Source organism: Physeter macrocephalus, chromosome 21, assembly GCF_002837175.3.
Source record: "Physeter macrocephalus isolate SW-GA chromosome 21, ASM283717v5, whole genome shotgun sequence".
In the NCBI taxonomy this organism is placed as follows: Eukaryota; Metazoa; Chordata; class Mammalia; order Artiodactyla; family Physeteridae; genus Physeter; species Physeter macrocephalus.
The window spans coordinates 93,134,323-93,152,378 of NC_041234.1; the positions used below are offsets into that span (position 1 = coordinate 93,134,323).

Consider the following 18,056-nt stretch of genomic DNA (forward strand, 5'->3'; position numbering starts at 1 on the left):
GTGCTCCGCAACAAGAGAAGCCACCGCAGTGAGAAGCCCGCGCACCGCAACGAAGAGCAGCCCCGCTCACTGCGACTAGAGAAAGCCTGCACGCAGCAACGAAGACCTAATGCAGCCACAACTAAATTAATTAATTAATTAATTAAAAAAAGAGAGAACGCAGTTCCACTTAGGGTCAGGCTGAGGCACAAGTCCTGTCCCACTGCTCCTGGGTGTCCAGCGACAGCTTTGGACATGCAGCTGCAGGTGGCCTCATCAGTGACCACAGTTCAAGTGCAGGTGTCAGCCCACCAGTTTGGTGAATGAGGTGCTCCTACAGAGGGTGAGTAGTGAGAACAGTGCCATTCCCTACTCGTTATGCCTGAGCTTTCATGATATGCCCGATTCTCCGGATTCCTTCCCTAGCGCCTTAAACCCCAGCTACCTACCTACCAACCACGCATGCGTGCACGCCCACCATTTGCCTCCTCGTGAGCCTGGGTGAGGCCTTCCCGCAACTCCCCAGGCAAGTCATTCCTCCTTCACCCTTTGTAAACACACGTTAAGGCACACATTTTGCACTGCTCTTGCTCCCTTGTATGTCCCTCTCCTCGTTCGTTCATTCATCCGTTCGACAAATTTATTGAGCACTTCCTTTTCTCACTCACTCAACAAATATATTTATTGGGCACCTCTGTTATGCCAGCTGCTGGTATGTAAGAGCAATCAGCAGTGAGCAAGACAGACCCTATCCTTGTAGAGCTCAGTCTAATGAGGGAGACAGACGTCAATTAACTAACCACACATAGACCTTTACAGTTACAATTGGGAAGGAAACTCCACAGGGTGATTTAGAGGTACTAAGCAGCAGGACCCAACTGGATTGAGGGGAGAGGAGCAGTCAGGGAAGGTCTCCCTGTGGAGGTGCAAAGTAGCTTGAGACCTGAAGGATGAATGGGAGTTCACCAGGTGAGGAGGGAGAACATTCCAGGTCAAGGGAATAACAGTGGGAAGGCTGAGGCCGGGTGGAGCTTGACGCTTTGAGGGACAAAGAGGTCAGTGTGGCTGGATCCAGTTTTGTGAGTGAAGAGGGGGTAGGAGCCACCAGTGCTCCTTTTGGGCCATGTTAAGGAGTGAGATTTACCCCAAGAGTAGTGTGAAGTATTGGAAGGGGGAGTGGTGTGCCGGCAGATCTGTGTCTCTGGCTGGCCACAGGGCTATTAAACCACGGTTTCTCAACCTTGGCACTATTGACATTTTGGCCCCGATGATTCTTTGTTGTGGAGGATTGTCCTATGCATGGTAAGGATGTTTAGCAGCATCCCTGGCTAAACATCCTCTAGCTGCCAGTGGCACCTCCCCATCCCCTAGTTGTTGCAACCAAAGATGGCTCCAGACATTGCCAAATGTCCCCTGGGGGGCAAAGTTGCTCCCAATGAAGAGTGATCGATTAGTTTTCTCCGAGGGCTCGCCACCCTCCCTCCCTCCGTTCCCAGACGGGCATATCTGATGTGCACAGGTACAGATACACGGCACGCTCTCTTGACTGCAATACCTGTGAGGGTCATACTTGCCTCTGGCTCCCTGAATAACCAACGTTTTGTATAAGCAGGGGCTTCAAGTTTGCTTCTCTGGGCTAAAACATCCTCAGGGAAGGGTAAATGGTTAATATTTCACCCTGTTCTTTCCAAGAAAATCTACTTCCTGTTCAATCTGGTTGTCATTGCCATTCCTGCTGACAGCAGCTACCTGCCATGTTAAGTACTCAAACTGTTGCTATCAGCAGGAATGCGGATTGTGGAACTTTTTTTTTACCCTGGCCAATGAAAGCACCAATTCTTAACCACTGGACTGCCAGGGAATTCCCCTTTCTTCTTTTTTTTAAAAATTTTATTTTCTTGGGCTTCCCTGGTGGCGCAGTGGTTGAGAGTCCACCTGCCGATGCGGGGGACACGGGTTCGTGCCCCGGTCCGGGAAGATGCCACGTGTCGCGGAGCGGCTGGGCCCGTGAGCCATGGCCGCTGAGCCTGCGCGTCCGGAGCCTGTGCTCCGCAACGGGAGAGGCCACGACGGTGAGAGGCCCGCGTACCGCAAAAAAAAAAAAAAAAAGAAAAAAATTATTTTCTTGTTTGAGAATTAACTTTTTTTCATCTGTAAAATGGGAGCATTATCTGGTAGGACTGATCCTTGACCGACATTATCATTCAATCCTTACAAACCCCAAGTAGGTATGATTCTGGATAAGTCTCCTGATGTTTCCACAGCTGGTTCAGTAACAGAGGTGGGATTCAACTGGAGGTGAGTGTCAGGCCCAGGATTTTAGTCCTCAAGTCACCCTACCTCCTTTCTTTCCAAGACCTCGAGGGGTTACTCTACTCCAAATTCAAATTCTGGAACTAGAAGGGAACTGGCATCTCTCCAAAGGCTGACCTTGAGCACCAACTCCATGCCAGCTCTGCCTGATGTCCCCCCTGACGACCTGCCCCTCCCCACTATCTTCGGTCCCTGTGTCTTATTTTTGCTTTATCCAGCATACAGCCCACGTCTGCTGGGGAGGGGGTTCCACACCAAAACTGTAATCCTGCTCACTCCCCATTCCTCTTCCCCTTTTCCTAGTTAGGCACTGAATCAACTGCTTCCTCCACACAGCCCTCTGAGGGAGCTCCCACATTGCAGATGACACTGAGGCTTGCAGCTGGTGCATGAGGAGCCGGATTTGGATGCAGACTATGCAGTCTTGTCACTCCAGACTGCCAACTCTTGGCCACCCCTCTGCTGCTGCCTGCTTCTCAGTAGGCCATCGAGGGATGGCCAGCATCACCACGGGGTTGACTGTCTTTTAAAAGCTGATCTTATGCTGAACCTCTTATAGGTAAATATAAGTCCTACATATCTCAAAGCTCCCATTCCTCCCTTCAGGAAGCAGCAATCTAGTCCACCGGGGAAACAAATACCGGCACTTACTGCACGAGGCAGTGAGGAACCGCTCCGGGACCTGTGTCCAGCCCCAGGCTCAAAAGAAACCCCTTTTACACGGCCAACCAACCCTGGTGTCCATCATTTTCCCTTTCCATTTTAATCCTCCTTATTCAAGGTCTCTAGAGAAAGTTCCCTCTGCCGTGTGACCTCGGCCTTGTCATAACCTCCCTGGGCTCAGCGAGGAGCCTACCTACTCTGAATGGTGAGGGTGAGGTATTCCTAATACTCCAAAATGGTTAGAAATCTCCATCACATGACCGTCAATTAATTGTATCAAGTCCCTCTGTCTTGGACTTGAATAACATTTTTAGCACATTAACATTTACCAACTGCTGTTCACACAGTGGCAGCTGTCTTTGAATATGAAGGAAACACTGATGCAATAAGAGAAAATATTTGAAATCTAGGAGCTTGTAAAGGAAGTGGAAATGTTTTTCCAAGATCTGTTGCCAGCTCCCACGTTCTTGGGCTGGTGGGTGTTCTGTAGCCCACCCTTCAAACTTCCGGGGAGCAGTGGTCTTTCTTAAGGACTGTGGTCATGAGCCTCCTAGCGTGGTTACAGGTCAGGGGCCCCTCGGTTGTGCAAGGGGTGCAACCACCATTTGCTGCACTCTGACAGTTCCTGTCACTTGCTTTCTCGGCTCTGTCCAGTGCAGGCTCCCTACAAGCTGGGTAGGGAGTTAGCACCAAACCTGATCCCCCTTCCTCTGCGGAAGCTCCAGCCTCATTCCACAGGTAACTAGCTAGGGCGCTCTGGCTTCCTCCCATCTTCCCCAGACATTAGATATGGCCTGTGTATTGGCCTATTACTAGCCTAACGTACATCTGTCTATCCATCGGTTAAACTCAAGTACCTAAGAATAGTGCCTGGCCTGTAAATTTGAATGTATTCAATGTCAAAAATACTCTTGATTTCTTTCAACCATTTAAAAATGCAGGGACTTCCCTGGTGGCACGGAGGTGGTTAAGAATCGGCCTGCCGATGCAGGGGACACGGGTTCGAGCCCTGGTCCGGGAGGACCCCACACGCCGCGGAGCAACTAAGCCCGTGCGCCACAACTACTGAGCCTGCGCCCTAGAGCCCGCGAGCCACAACTACTGAGCCCGCGCGCAGCAACAGAGACGGAACGCAGCCAAAAATAAATACATAAATTTAAAAAAATAAATTTTAAAATGCGGAACTTTAGTTCACAGGCCATACAAAAACAGCCAGCAGACCAGTTTGCCAATCCCTGGTTCACGTGATTCCTACTCTTTGAGGACTGGCACCACAGAATAGTATATGAAGATGCTTTTTATGGGACTTCCTTGGCAGTCCAGTGGTTAAGACTGCACGAGTTCGATCCTTGGTCAGGGAACTAAGACCCTGCCTGCGTTGTGGCAAGCCCCCCACCCACAAAAGCCTTTTATTTTAAGAAGGTGCTGCCCTCAGGTATGAGGATGACACATACGCACACTTCCCATAACAGTAGATATAAGAGCTGCTAGTTACAAGGAGCTATTAAACAACAAAATCTAAAAAACCAGTTCCTTACTTTTACTAGCCATACTTCTAAGTACCTGGTAACTAGAGAACATTTCCGTCACTGGACAGTCCTGTGTTACAACTGATAGGAGGGGTATTTATTCAGTACGTCATCACAAACCAGAATAATACAATAACAGTTCCAACAAAAGGTTCACATGTTTATTACTGAGCTACACAGTCAGCAGTGATGAGGAAAGATCAAGAAAAGAGGACAGAGCATTAAACACAGGCAGCTGTACCAGACACTAGTGATGTTCTGATAATGTGTGCCACTTCATATGTGAGGCTCGTTATAGACCCAGCTTGGTTCTTCTCCAATGTCTTCTCTTAGCGTTGCACCTGATTTTATTACCAGTTTTCATTCGAATCTGTTGGAGAATGGGACGATTCTGCTTTTGTTTCTTGGCCAGGAATCGCTTGATCCTGAAAGTCTTGTGAGAAGACATGGCGAGGAGCAAATCCAACCGCTGAATTTTATTTTTTAAAGGTGGGCGCCCTCTCCCATTCTGTAAAAAAAAGAGTTGAACTCTTAACTGCAAGCGGCGCGCCGCCCAGGGAAGGCTTTGCAGGCGCTGGTTTGGGCGCTGGGATTTAAGGAATCGTATTTGAGAGGGTGAAGACGATGGAGAGGGAAAGTGGCATAAGCCTCGGTTTACAGACTAGAAAGCCAAGACCTCAAAGAACGACGGGCCTTCTCTGCAGGCTCCGCGAAGAAATGAAAGGGCCGTGATAATGTGTGCCACTTCATATGTGAGGCTCGTTATAGACCCAGCTTGGTTCTTCTCCAATGTCTTCTCTTAGAGTTGTACCTACACAGAAGGAAATCACAAATTACAAAGGCAGTCTGACCTCAATTTAGCTGCTCTTATTGACCACAAACTTTGCCTTAAAGTACCATAAAAATCTTTGAAAGAAAAAGGGTTCCACTTTCCCTACCTTTAACAAGTTTGGAGCTCTTTTTGGAGAGTAAAAAATGATTTGCTAGATGCGTTAAAGAACTAGTCAAAGCAATTTTTTACCTCTCAAAATGATTCCAGGCTAAGGAACACACACACTGGTTCCTTATAGGGACTAAGTAGTGGAGAAGCTCTCTCCTCTCCCCAAGTGTACACTCATTCACTTTTTTTTTTTAAAGAAGATGTTGGGGGTAGGAGTTTATTAATTAATTTATTATTTTTGCTGTGTTGGGTCTTCGTTTCTGTGCGAGGGTTTTCTCTAGTTGTGGCAAGTGGGGGCCACTGTTCATCGCGGTGCGTGGGCCTCTCACTATCGCAGCCTCTCTTGTTGCGGAGCACAGGCTCCAGACGCGCAGGCTCAGTAGTTGTGGCTCACGGGCCTAGTTGCTCCGCGGGATGTGGGATCCTCCCAGACCAGGGCTTGAACCCGTGTCCCCTGCATTAGCAGGCAGATTCTCAACCACTGAGCCACCAGGGAAGCCCAGCTCATTCACTTTTCATTCAACAGACCTGGGGTAGACCCAGAGACACATAACCTCCCCTTCTAAATTATATCAAAACCAGTAATTCTACATAATAGGTCACACATACAAAAAAGCTCTTGCATAATTTTAATACTACATTAACACCCTCAGTCACTTCAATACCAGAGCCAAGTGATTTGCAGAGCTAAGGCCATCTCAGAAATGTTCATGTCGATCTGTCATGATTTTACCCCCATAAAAGGCAAAATCAAAAATGATCAACACAGATTTTCTTTCAGCAGGATTATGTCAGTACTTCCACGAAACGGAGCACTGTAATTGCAACCTGCTTTCAATACATTTTAAAAGTTAGACCACACACACACACACACACACACACACACACACAAAGCCAGACCACAGAGCAAGAGACTAGCATCTGATAACTGCAGGTACCCTCTATTGAGCTAGGCACTGAGCTTTATATACATTTCTTTCCTTCCTCACAACTATAAAGGCAGGTCCTACCATCATCGGATGAGGACACGATAAACCAAAGGTTCCAATTAATTGGCCTATAAAGCTAAAATGGGTGGCGATTTCACATGTGGATAACTGGCTAAATGAATTATGGGCCTTCAATTTTAGCCCTGACAATTCACATCTTAATCTTGGTCTTCACATCAGCCAACTAATCCCACTTCTACTTGCCATACAACCAAATCAGACTTCTATACTAGCTTCACGATCTTGCACTCCTGAGTTTCAGTCTTAATCTTGGCAGGGACCCACTTGCTAGGCTCACCCTAGTGTCAGCTTAAAAATGCTTTGAAAATATTTTGGCTGGAAGGCATGAAGGAGACCTGAGTTTTAGATCTAGCTTTGCCTGGAGTTAGCCTAGACGACCTTGGAGGTCCTTTGTAGCAATTCTAGTAATGTCTTTCTCCTAAAACCATCACTTCAATTACTTCTGCAGTGGAAAGCAATCTTCCAATCTTTAGAAAAGATAAACACTATGATCTTCCCCACTGGGATGTGTAATGAGACAGCCTTCCATCTTATATTCTGGCTCAGACTGAAGACAACAAGGAAATTAACAAATATTGGAAGAGTGTCTGCCGCTAAGCCCAGCTGTGGGCTGACTGTGTCCAGAAACCCAGAAGAAGCACATTAAAAAAAAAACCAAAAGAATTTCAGAATGGTGGCTCAGGACGAATTAAATTGCATATAACTTTCAATTGTGCATTTATGCCCCCAAAGTAATCCAAAGTTCAACAAAACACAAGGGTGGGGAGTGTTTGCCTTTACCTGATTTTATTACCAGTTTTCATTCGAATCCATTGGGGAATGGGACGATTCTGTTTTTGTTTCTTGGCCAGGAATCGCTTGATCCTGAAGGTCTTATGAGAAGACTGGGAAGGAAATGCAATCAATTTAACAGCAATACCAGAGCTTGCTCCAATGATTCAAAGTCAGGACCTCCCTAAATCCAACAAATATTCAAATGCTTAACATATACCAAGAACAACCCTCTCGATGCTAAACCCACCACTGCCCTTTGCTTTGTTCCTCACTTCTCCGGAGGCAGATACCATAATTCCCACTGTTCAAAGAAAAATCAGCAGTCAGGGAGGTAGGTAACCTGCCCCCAAAGCAGAGTATTAATGTGCAGATTTGGCTGGTATTCAAACTCAGGTCCTCTCTGCTCCAAGGCTAGGGCGTGTTCCAGTCTTCCCTGCTGTCAACCCAGGACTGAGAGGACTATAGCCAGAGAAGGCGGGGACTAACGCACGTGGTTTTCAGGAACAATCCCTTGCAAGTCAGTGAGTCTCAGCGCACTACTTTGTACACCAGGGTACTGGGACTTCCCTGGTGGTCGAGTGGTTAGGATCCCACGCTTCCACTGCTGGGGGCCCCGGTTCGATCCCTGGTCGGGAATCTAATAAGCCGCACGGAGTGGCAAAAAAAAAAAAAAAAAAGATTTACACAAAGTCCCTGACTTTCGGTAAGTCTGTTCTAGCCCACTGACCATTTTGGTATTAATTCTAACTCTATTTAAAACGTCACTTTCCCAAGGATGACTCCCAGTTTCCCGTCACATTCTGAGCACATCACCCCTGGATCAAACGCCTTGATCCAGGCGTTTCTACAAGGTGACGTTCGAGTCCCTGAACAAAGGGCTAAAAAGTCCTGTAATCTCATAACGTGGAAGGATTCTGGCCCCCAAGTAAAAACAGTCTTCGAAAACCAGCAGCCTACATTCCCTTTTCGATGCCAGGAACATCCCGCGTGTCGCAGGCATCCCGAAGTCAGGCCACGATTTCTGGGGTACCCCCTCGACTTCTCTTCTTGCCCCCCAAACAGAGTTCGATCCGGGAAAAACGGGAATCCCTGCCCGCCTGAGCAGTGGCCTGGAGCAGAGAGCGCCCCTTCGGACCTCGCAGGGCCGGCGCAGCCCGCCCCTCCCCAGGTGCTCGCTCGCTTCCCGCCAGGCTCTCGGACTGGAGCCGTGGCCCAACTCCATCTCCTCTGGAAAAGGCCTTAAAAAGGGTCCCGCACATCGACACAGCCCGCGGCACCGGCGAGCTCGCGGAGACCTCAGGTCTCGGAAAGCCACCGCAGAGCCGATGGTAACGGATGGACTTACCATGGCGAGGAGCAAATCCAACCGCACATAGGATGGCGGACAAGAGAAAAGAGGAGGAATCGAGCGGAAGGACGTGTTAAGAAGGCGCCGCCGGGGGCCGGGCTTGGGGAGGACACGCCGTGCGCCAACTAACGCCCTCTGGCGGCCGCTCTCTGCGCACCCTCCCGTGAGGCCGTGGGAAACCGCGCTCGTTCGTGCGAAATGGAATTCCCTTTCCTTCAGTTCCGTAAGTGGATTTTTCAGGAGCCCGTTAGTGTTCCAGGGGCACCCTGTGTCATGGGTGAAACACAAAGTCCGTGATAAATGCCAAGGCAGAAACGCTTCCGAAGACGGGAGGAGCGGAGTGGGCGGGGCTATCTCCAAGGAGGGCGGGGGAGATGTTCTGTTCCGGCGCAAGGGACTTCGGTCCTGCGTTTGCGAGGGAGCGCGCCTAGGGGCGGAGGCTGGGAACGCCCCGCCGGAGTGGGCTAGGGGGTTGGTCCCCGGCTCTTTCTCGGCGCTTGTTTCCACTAGGCTGGGCCGTGCGGGATGGGAAGGTACAGTGGTGTTGGCCATGGGGCTTTAAACTAGGCAAGAGGCTGCCAATCAAGGGTTTTTTTTTTTCCCTTCCAGTTTTATTGAGATATAATTGACATACAGCACTGTATAACCAATCAAGGTTTTACACAACGCAGAGTACTAAGGATCACGGCTCCAATCAAGGTTTTAAACTGGGAAAGTTCTGGACAGAACATTTCCTTGGCTGCTAGGAAGCTCAGACTGACTTTGTAACCCACCTTTGGCAAAAGGTACAGGAATTAATGGCACACGTTTTGGATGTTAATGTTCCCTGTTTTCATCTTTTTCTTCTCCCCATTTAGAAACAAAGATCTCTACAGTCACTTCAAGCATTTTTGCACCAATAGATTAAGGTAAGGGTTTTTAACCTGGGGTCCAAAAGGGTCAATGTATAGAATTCACAGGGTACCTGAACGTGGATGGAAAAAAAAAATCACAACTTCGTTTTCATCAAACTCTGAAATGTAGTGCTTTCTTTATTTACAAATGTAGGCAACAAACTACAGTGACATTAGCAGTACCTGTGACTTGGTCACCAATAGAAATCAAAGATGGTTTCATATCACACTGCAGTTGATGCTGATGTCTCGAAATATTTATGTACTCATCACTACTTTGAAATTACAGTAGACCCACAAGAACTCTGTGAATCCTGTATGTTGCTATAGTACACATTTCTTTTAGAAAATATTTTGATAGCTGTATTGCAGTGTGATTGGTTTTCTTTATCATCCTGTGTACTTTGTTTTATGCATTTAAAAACATTCTGAGAAGGACTTCCCTGGTGGCACAGTGGTTAAGAATCCACCTGCCAATGCAGGGGACACGGGTTCGAGCCCTGGTCCGGAAAGATCCCACATGCCGCGGAGCAGCTAAGACCGTGTGCCATAACTACTGAGCCTGCGCTCTAGAGCCCACAAGCCACAACTACTGAAGCCTGCGTGCCTAGAGCCCGTGCTCCGTAACAAGACAAGCCACCACAATGAGGAGCCTGCACACCGCAACGAAGAGTAGCCCCCGCTCGCCGCAACTAGAGAAAGCCTGCATGCAGCAACGGAGACCCAATGCAGCCAAAAATAAATAAATAAAATTTATTTTAAAAAAACCAAAACGATTCTGAGGGACTTCCTTGGCGATCCAGTGGTTAAGAATTGCCTTCCAATGCAGGGAACGTGGGCTCGATCCCTGGTTGGGGAACTAAGATCCCACATGCTCCGGGGCAACTAAGCCTGCGTATCACAACTACTGAGCATGCGAGCCACAACTAGAGAGCCGCGTGCCAAAACAAAGGATCCCGCATGTCACAACAAAGATCCCACATGCCGCAACGAAGACCCGATGTAGCCAAAAATAAGATAAAATAAATAAATATATTTTTTTAATTCTGAAAATAAGTCCAGAAACTTTCTCAGACTGCCAGATGGTTCCATGGCACAAAAATGGTTTCGAATCCCTGGATTGGGGTAGTGACAGATGGTAGAACAAACAAACTAGGTAGGAGGCTTTGGAAATAGTCTAAGCAAGAAGTGATGGTGGCACAAAGTTAAGGTAGTCACCATGACGTTGAATAAGAAGAAACAAGGTCAAGAGGTGATTGTGGGGCTTCCCTGGTGGCGCAGTGGTTGAGAATCCGCCTGCTGATGCAGGGGACACGGGTTCGTGCCCCGGTCCGGGAAGATCCCACATGCCGCGGAGTGGCTGGGCCTGTGAGCCATGGCCTCTGAGCATGCGCGTCCGGAGCCCGTGCTCCGCAAAGGGAGAGGCCATAACAGTGAGAGGCCCGTGTACCGCAAAAAAAAAAAAACAAAAAACAAGACCCATATATATGCTGTCTACAAGAAACCCACTTCAGACCTAGGGACACATACAAAAGAGGTGATTGTGGGGCTCCCTTCGGCAGCACATATACTAAAATTGGAACGATACAGAGAAGATTAGCCTGGCCCCTGCACAAGGATGACACGCAAATTTGTGAAGCGTTCCATATTTTTTTGAATGTTCTCAATAAATGGTTACATATGTGGAAAAAAAAAAGATGATTGTGACATAAAGTTAACAGGTCTTAGTCCCAGGTCTCTGCCTTGGGCAACTGGATGCTGGTGCCTTAGATCTAGAGAAGGAATACAGAAACCATAGGAAGCTTGAGCCCAATTTAGTAATTACCGGGGTTTTGTTTGTTTGCTTTTTGGCCAGCCACGTGGCTTTCGGGATCTTAGTTCCCTGCCTGACCAGGGATCAAACCCATGCCACCTGCAGTGGAAGCACGGAGTCCTAACCACTGGACCGCCAGGGAAGTCCCGAATAATTACCGGTTTTTAACAGCAACAGTTTAGTTACTTTAATCCCACCCAGTTTTTAGATTCAGACCCTCATCCAAATTTACATTTAATTCAAGTGAGACCTCGGGCTTCTTACCTTGGATTTTTATTATTTATTTAAGAGCCAGTATTTTCTTTTTGGTGACCAGAAGGAGCAACAAATAAGCCTTTAGTAGATGAATTATCATCATCATCATCATCACCATCATAGCTACCATTTCCTCAGGTTTAGAGTGTGACTGACACTGTGCTAAGAGCTTATATAAATCTCCTTTTAATTCTTACAGCTTTATAGGACACTTGTTGTTCTTTCCTTCTACATTGCATGGCACCCCTTCTGAGTTTCTTTTGCGGATTCTTCCTTATCTCACTTACTTTTTAACATTGGAGAGCCCTGAGGTTCAGATTTGGACCTCTTCTCTTTTCTATATACACTCCCTTCCTTGGTGACCTCATCCAATATTATGGCTTTAAATGTTTTCTTGGACTTCCCTGGCGGTCCAGTGGTTAAGACTCGGTGCTTCCACTGCAGGGGGCACGGGTTTGATCCCTGATCAGGGAGCTAAGATCTCGCATGCCACACAGCACGGCCAAAAAAAACAAGTTTAAATACTCTCTTGGTTGATGACACCCAAATGTATGTCTCCAGCCTGGATGTCTCCTTGAACTCCTACTACCTTCAATGTCCCCACCTGGATGTCTTTAAACTTAATGTGTCCCAAACAGAACTCCTGATATTTTTACCGTCAACTGGCTCACTTAAAAGTCCTTCCCATCTCAGCAAATGGCACCTCCATTCTTCCTGCTGCTTAGGCCAAAATTTATTTTCCACTCTTCTCTCTTTTTTAAAAAATACTTCCTCTTTTAAAAAAAATTTTTAAAAAATTTTATTTTTGGCTGCGTTGGGTCTTCATTGCTGAGCGTGGGCTTTCTCTAGTTGCAGCGAGCGGGGGCTACTCTTCGTTGCAGTGCATGGGCTTCTCGTTGGGGTGGCTTCTCTTGTTGCGGAGCACAGGCTCTAGGTGCGAGGGCTTCAGTAGTTGCGGCTCGTGGGCTCAGTAATTGCAGCGCATGGGCTTAGTTGCTCCGTGGCATGTGGGATCTTCCTGGACCAGGGATTGAACCTGTGTCCCCTGCATTGGCAGGCGGGTTCTTAACCACTGCGCCACCAGGGAAGCTGTCCACTCTTCTCTTTTCTCTCATATTCCATATCCAATTTGTCAGCAAATCTGGTCAGTTTGACTTTGAAATTTATACAGTACCTCAGAATGTGACTTTATTTGGAGGTAGGGTCTTTACAGAGGTAATCAAGTTAAAATGAGGCTGGCTAGGGACTTCCCTGGTGTTCCAGTGACTGAGACTCCACGCTCCCAATGCAGGGGGTCTGGGTTCGATCCCTGGTCAGGGAACTAGATCCCACGCGCGGCAACTAAGAGTTCACATGCCGCAGCTGAGACCTGGCACAGCCAAATAAATAAATAAATATTTTTTTAAAAATGAGGCTGCCTAGTGTGGGCCCTCATCCAGTCTGACTGGTGTCCCCATCAGAAGAGATTAGGACACACAAGGAGACACCAGGGATGCTCGCGTGCGTGCGGAAAGGCCATGTGAGGACACAGTAGGAAGGTGGCCGGCCACCCGCGAGCCAAAGAGAGAAACCAGACCTGCTGATGCCTCGATCTCAGACTTCTCGCCTCCAGAACTGTGAGAAACTTCTGTTGTTTAAGCCACCCAATCTGTGGTATTTTGTCATGGCAGCCCTCACCAACTAAGACAGGTGGGATCAGGACATGGGGAGTGGGGAGAAGGGCATTCCAGCTAGAAGGAACAGCATGCCACCGGTCACAAGCCAATGTGCTGTACCTCCTGATTGTCTGGAGCCAGGGAGGCAAGTTTCAGGGGCTGGAATTCCACAGAGCTGGGTCCCATAGGGTCAGAAAGGACAACGGCTGTGAAGAGGCTCCCAGATTTGACATAGGGTGCTCCCTGGTGCCCTTGAAAGTTGGGCAGTATACACGGGATGTGAGGAAGGGGGCAAGAGGAGAAAGAGTGGGTGGTGAAGTGGGGCAGGGCTTGTGGGGAGGAGATGCTTTTAGGACGTTTGGGTGTGAAGAGAAGGAGACAAAGGAGGGCAGTGAGAGATGGTAGTGAGCTCTAGAATTGGTCATTTCTGGGACTTCCCTGGCGGTCCAGTGGTTAAGACTCCAGGGCGTGGGTTCGATCCCTGATCTAGGAACTGGGATCCCGCATGCCCCGCGGTGTGGCCAAAAGAAAAAGAAGAGAGTTGGTCGTTTCTGGTAGATCGTGGAGAGGAAGACGTGAAGGAGAGACATTAGAGATGGAGGGAAACCCAGGTATAGTAGGTAGCGTGGGGGTCTCAGAGGACATGGTGGGGGCGGGCTCAAGGGCATCAGGAGAGAAGTTGGCCTTGAAAAGGACAACAGTCGTTTCCCACATTAGGAGGGAAGAAGGAGGACAGATGAAGAGAGAATTATTTTGTAAATTTAATTTTGTTTTTTAATCATGTAAATATTTTCCATGGTTCCATTTACACCATATATGACTATATTTCCTCTCCTACGTGTTTCTCAAACAGAAAGGTGAACAGATGTGCATCAAAAGGTATGTACTGGGACTTCCCTGGCGGTCCAGTGGTTAAGACTCCATGCTCCCAAGGCAGGGGGCACAGGTTCGATTCCTGGTCAGGGAGCTAAGATCCCACATGCCATAGGGCATGGCCTAAAAAAAATTAAATAAATAAATAATTTTTTTTTTAAAGTTTGAAAAAAGGTATGTACTCAGTTGCTTATAGAAGAATTATTTCTAACAGCCCCAAACAGGAAACTATCTATCTCCAGCTGAATGGATAAACTGTGGTATATTTACCAAGGGCTACTATACAGCAACGGTTCTCAAAGTGTGATCCAGGGAACTCTGGGGGATTCTCAAGACCGTTTCGGGGGGTCTGCAGGGTCAAAACTATTTTTATAATAATACAAAGAAGTCATCTGCTTCTTTCACTCTTGTCCTCTCACGGGCGTACCGTGGAGTTTCCAAGAGGCTACATGACTTGTAATGACTTTATTGCTCTGACAGACAATAATAGAATGTGTGTTTGTGTGTTCTTGGGTTTTAAATATTTTTCAGTTTTAATTTCTAATACAGTAAATATCGATAGATATAATCCACACAAACAAAGGCCCTTTGGAGTCCTCAATAATTTTTAAGTGTAAAGGGGTCCTAAGACTAAAACATTTGTGAACCGCTCCTATACAGCAATGAGAATGAACAGTCTACGGCTACCCACAGTGGCACGGATGGATCTCACAAACATCCACAAATGTGGAACAAAGGAAGCCAGACACAGAAGCATGCATACTGTATGATTCCATTTACATAAAGACACAAACCAGGCAAGACTAATCTGTGCCATTAGCAGCCAGGATAGTGGTTATCCTTGCGGGGAGGAGGCGCCGGTCATACTCTGTTTCTTGATCTGGATGCTAGTTCTGTGGGTGTGTGCCCTTTGTGAAAACTCATCTAGCTGTACACTTCAGGTTCGTGTGCTTTTCTGTATGGGAGTTATATTTCAATATAAATTAAAAATACCTTTATATGGGTCTACAGACAAAACTATAGATGAGGGCTTCCCTGGTGGCGCAGTGGTTAAGAATCCGCCTCCCAATGCAGGAGACACGGGTTCGAGCCCTGGGCCAGGAAGATCCCACATGCCGCGGAGCAACCAAGCCCGTGCGCCACAACTACTGAGCCTGAGCTCTAGAGCCCACGTGCCTAGAGCCCGTGCTCTGCAATAAGAGAAGCCACCGCAATGAGAAGCCCGTGTACCACAACGAAGAGTAGCCCCCGCTCGCCATAACTAGAGAAAGCCTGCACGCAGCAACGAAGACCCAACGCAGCCAAAAAAAAAAAAACAGACACACCACCATCTCTCTCACTTGGATCATTACAAAAATCTCCCTTCTTCTGACCCTGCCCCCTACAATGTCTTTTCAACACAGCAGCCAGAGTGATCCTGTTAAAACCTGTCAGATCGCATCCCTCCTCTGCTCAGAGGGGCTCTAATGGCTAATTTCACTCAGGTAAAAATCCAAGTCCATACAACGGCCTACAAGCGGCAAGTGCCATCAGGCCCTTTCACCCCGCCCCCCCCCCAACCTCATCTCCAGCTGCTCTCACCTTCAGCTCACTCTGGGCCACACTGGCCGTTACATTCTTGTCTTGGGGCCTTCGCACTTGCTGTTTCCTCTGCCTGAGAGCTTCCTCCGTCAGTCTCTTCGGGGCTTGATTCACATGCCGCCTTCTCCGTGAGGCTTTCCCTGACCGCCCTCTCCATCTAAAAGCGCAGCGTCTGCCCTCACTGAGCGTTCGCCACCCACCCCACCCCCAACTCCTGCTTTATTGTTCTCCGTGGCGCTTACAACACCACGTATATTTTTTCTTTTTTTTTTAAGTTTTGGCTGCATAGCATGTGGGATCTTAGTTCCCCAACCAGGGATCAAACCCAGTCCCCTGCATTGGAAGCGCAGTCTTAACCACTGGACCATGAGGGAAGTCCCTATTTTCTTTCTTTATTGCCTGACTCCCTCCCTAGAATGTAAATTCCATGAGGGCTTGGATTATGTGTTTTGTTCACTGCTGTCTTCTCTGAGCCTAGAACAGTGCCTCACACATAGTAGGTGCTCAATAAATATTTAATGAATGAATGAATCAACAAATGAAGTCAAATACCTCAAACAGACAAAACAGAAGAACAGGCCTCTCAGGGCAGTTGACAGCTTCACTGTTTGGCCTGGACACTTCTTGTTTGAGGAACCCCTGAAGCACTTCTGCCCAGCCAAGAGGGTTCCTCAGAATAGAGCTTCAAAATGACTGCTGAAGGCAAATGGGAGCCGTTGAAAGCTTTTGAAGGGCAAGCAGCAGTTATGTGGTTACCTTAGAAAGATCACTTGGGCAGCTGTGCCGAGAGCAGATGGTAGCGGAGGTAAGAGTGGAAACAAGGAGACCCACGGGGGCCACTGCTGCAGGCCCAGCACAAAGATGCAATTTTTTGTTGCAGCTGCTTTCCAGGCCCTCCCAGTCTCTCCCTTTCATTCCTTGCAGATTTAGCTCCTGGCTCACTGCCGCTCTCTCCAACACTGCTCCTGTCATGATTCCTGGTGAGTTCAGTATCCACTTGCAGCCCCTTGGCCTCCTCTCCTCCGGTGACCCCGTCCTCCGCTGCACCGCAGCCACTTGCTCCCTCGCCAGCCCTTCAACCTTGGCATGATGCCACTCTCTGCTGTCCTTGCAGCTGACCTTCTCTAGGACCCCAGCACTGACGACGATGCTCCCCACCCCGGGACCACCCCTCCATTGAACCTATGCCCTTTCCCTGTTCCTTACGCTGCCCCTCCGTGTCTCCTCTTCCCTCCTTATTTAGCTTAAATTGTATCAGCCACTCACTCGTCCACACCCTGCCCTTTCTTGTACTTGCCTGGAGAGACCTTGACCCTAGTAAATCCAGTCCTCCACCTGCTCGACAGGTGCCTCTGACAGCTGAATGAGCCTGGAGGAAACCGACTGACCTCACTTCGGCTTCACGACCACTGACTTCAAGTGGGCCCTGAAGGCTGCCCCACAGTTCTACATTTCTCCAGTGCAGCCACCCTCCCATTCTCCTAGAGCAATGCCCCTCAAGCTTTCATGTGCACATGAATCACATGGGGATCTTGGTAGACTACAGATTCTGACACCTTCCCAGGTGACCTGCATGCTGCTGGCCTGTGATTAGCAAGGGCCTAGGCCAGGGGCTGGCATACATTTTCTGATAGCAAATATTTTAGGCTTTGCAGGCGACATATGATGTTTATTACAACGATTCAACTCTGCTGCTGTAGCTAGACAGTACATAGACTAGTGGGTGTGACCAGGTTCCGAAAAAATTTTAGTTATGGAGACTAAAATTTGAATTTCGTAGAATTCTTTTGTATCACAAAATATCATTCTTTTGATTTTTTTCCATCATTTACAAATATAAAAGCCATTCTTAGCAGGCTGTACACAAATAGGCAGTGGCCAGGCTTGGTCCACTTTTGGCCTAAATCAGTTTTAACCCTTCTTCCTCCGTTCTCACTCTCAGGGATGCCCTTGCTTCCTAGCCACCGAGAAAACTTCAGCAACGACAGGAGAACTTCCATAACTCACCTGCCGCATCCCATCTACCAGCCCTGTACTCGAATCCTCTGCCCCCGTCCTGTTCCTACAATGGCTCCTAACCCCCGGCACCTATTCAGAAACCTGCTTCTGGCAGTTCCTCCCTTTCTGTCCCTGCTTTTCCCTGGATTGTTCCCATCAACACACAAATAAATACGCGGTCGTTTCTCCCATCTTAAAAACCTGCTCTTTACCCTGACTCCCTTTCCAACTACTGCTGTTTTCCTTCCTTTACAACAAAACTGAAAGATTTGTCTATATTTACTATTTCCAATTACTCTCCTCATTCTTTTTTTTGGGGGCTCTAATTCACATACCATAAAAATCACCATTTTTTTTTTTTTTTTTTTTTTTTTTTTTTTTTGCGGTACGCGGGCCTCTCACTGTTGTGGCCTCTCCCTTTGCGGAGCACAG

The 18,056-nt window shown here is 48.0% G+C and overlaps 2 protein-coding genes, 1 long non-coding RNA gene and 2 other non-coding genes across 6 annotated transcripts; 2 read left to right on the plus strand and 3 right to left on the minus strand.

Annotated features, from left to right (window-relative positions):
* Positions 1-4,623: 4,623 nt before the first annotated feature.
* On the minus strand, positions 4,624-5,177 carry LOC112066141 (60S ribosomal protein L39-like). The gene has a single exon (XM_055081742.1). The coding sequence runs from the start codon at positions 4,930-4,932 to the stop codon at positions 4,777-4,779; it is 156 nt and encodes a 51-aa protein (XP_054937717.1). The 5' UTR covers positions 4,933-5,177; the 3' UTR covers positions 4,624-4,776.
* Positions 5,178-5,213: 36 nt separating this feature from the next.
* On the minus strand, positions 5,214-8,934 carry LOC102976638 (uncharacterized; the record flags this gene model as incomplete). The annotated part of the gene is made up of 3 exons (XM_055081602.1): positions 5,214-5,295; positions 7,215-7,318; positions 8,554-8,934. Coding segments are annotated over 3 exons (534 nt in total), but the record flags the coding sequence as incomplete, so codon positions are not given.
* Positions 6,127-6,259, minus strand: LOC112066151 (small nucleolar RNA SNORA69). Its single transcript, XR_002892444.1, has one exon. It is a non-coding gene; the product is annotated as a small nucleolar RNA SNORA69 (small nucleolar RNA).
* Positions 8,935-8,979: 45 nt separating the features above from the next.
* Positions 8,980-10,179, plus strand: LOC114484718 (uncharacterized). Of its 2 annotated transcripts, none has more exons than XR_008616363.1 (4): positions 8,980-9,089; positions 9,166-9,341; positions 9,414-9,464; positions 9,886-10,179. It is a non-coding gene; the product is annotated as an uncharacterized lncRNA (long non-coding RNA). The 2 variants fall into 2 exon arrangements; XR_003677910.2 differs by having other exon boundaries at positions 9,932-10,179.
* Positions 10,180-10,995: 816 nt separating this feature from the next.
* On the plus strand, positions 10,996-11,102 carry LOC112066162 (U6 spliceosomal RNA). The gene has a single exon (XR_002892453.1). It is a non-coding gene; the product is annotated as a U6 spliceosomal RNA (small nuclear RNA).
* The last annotated feature ends 6,954 nt before the right edge of the window (positions 11,103-18,056 follow it).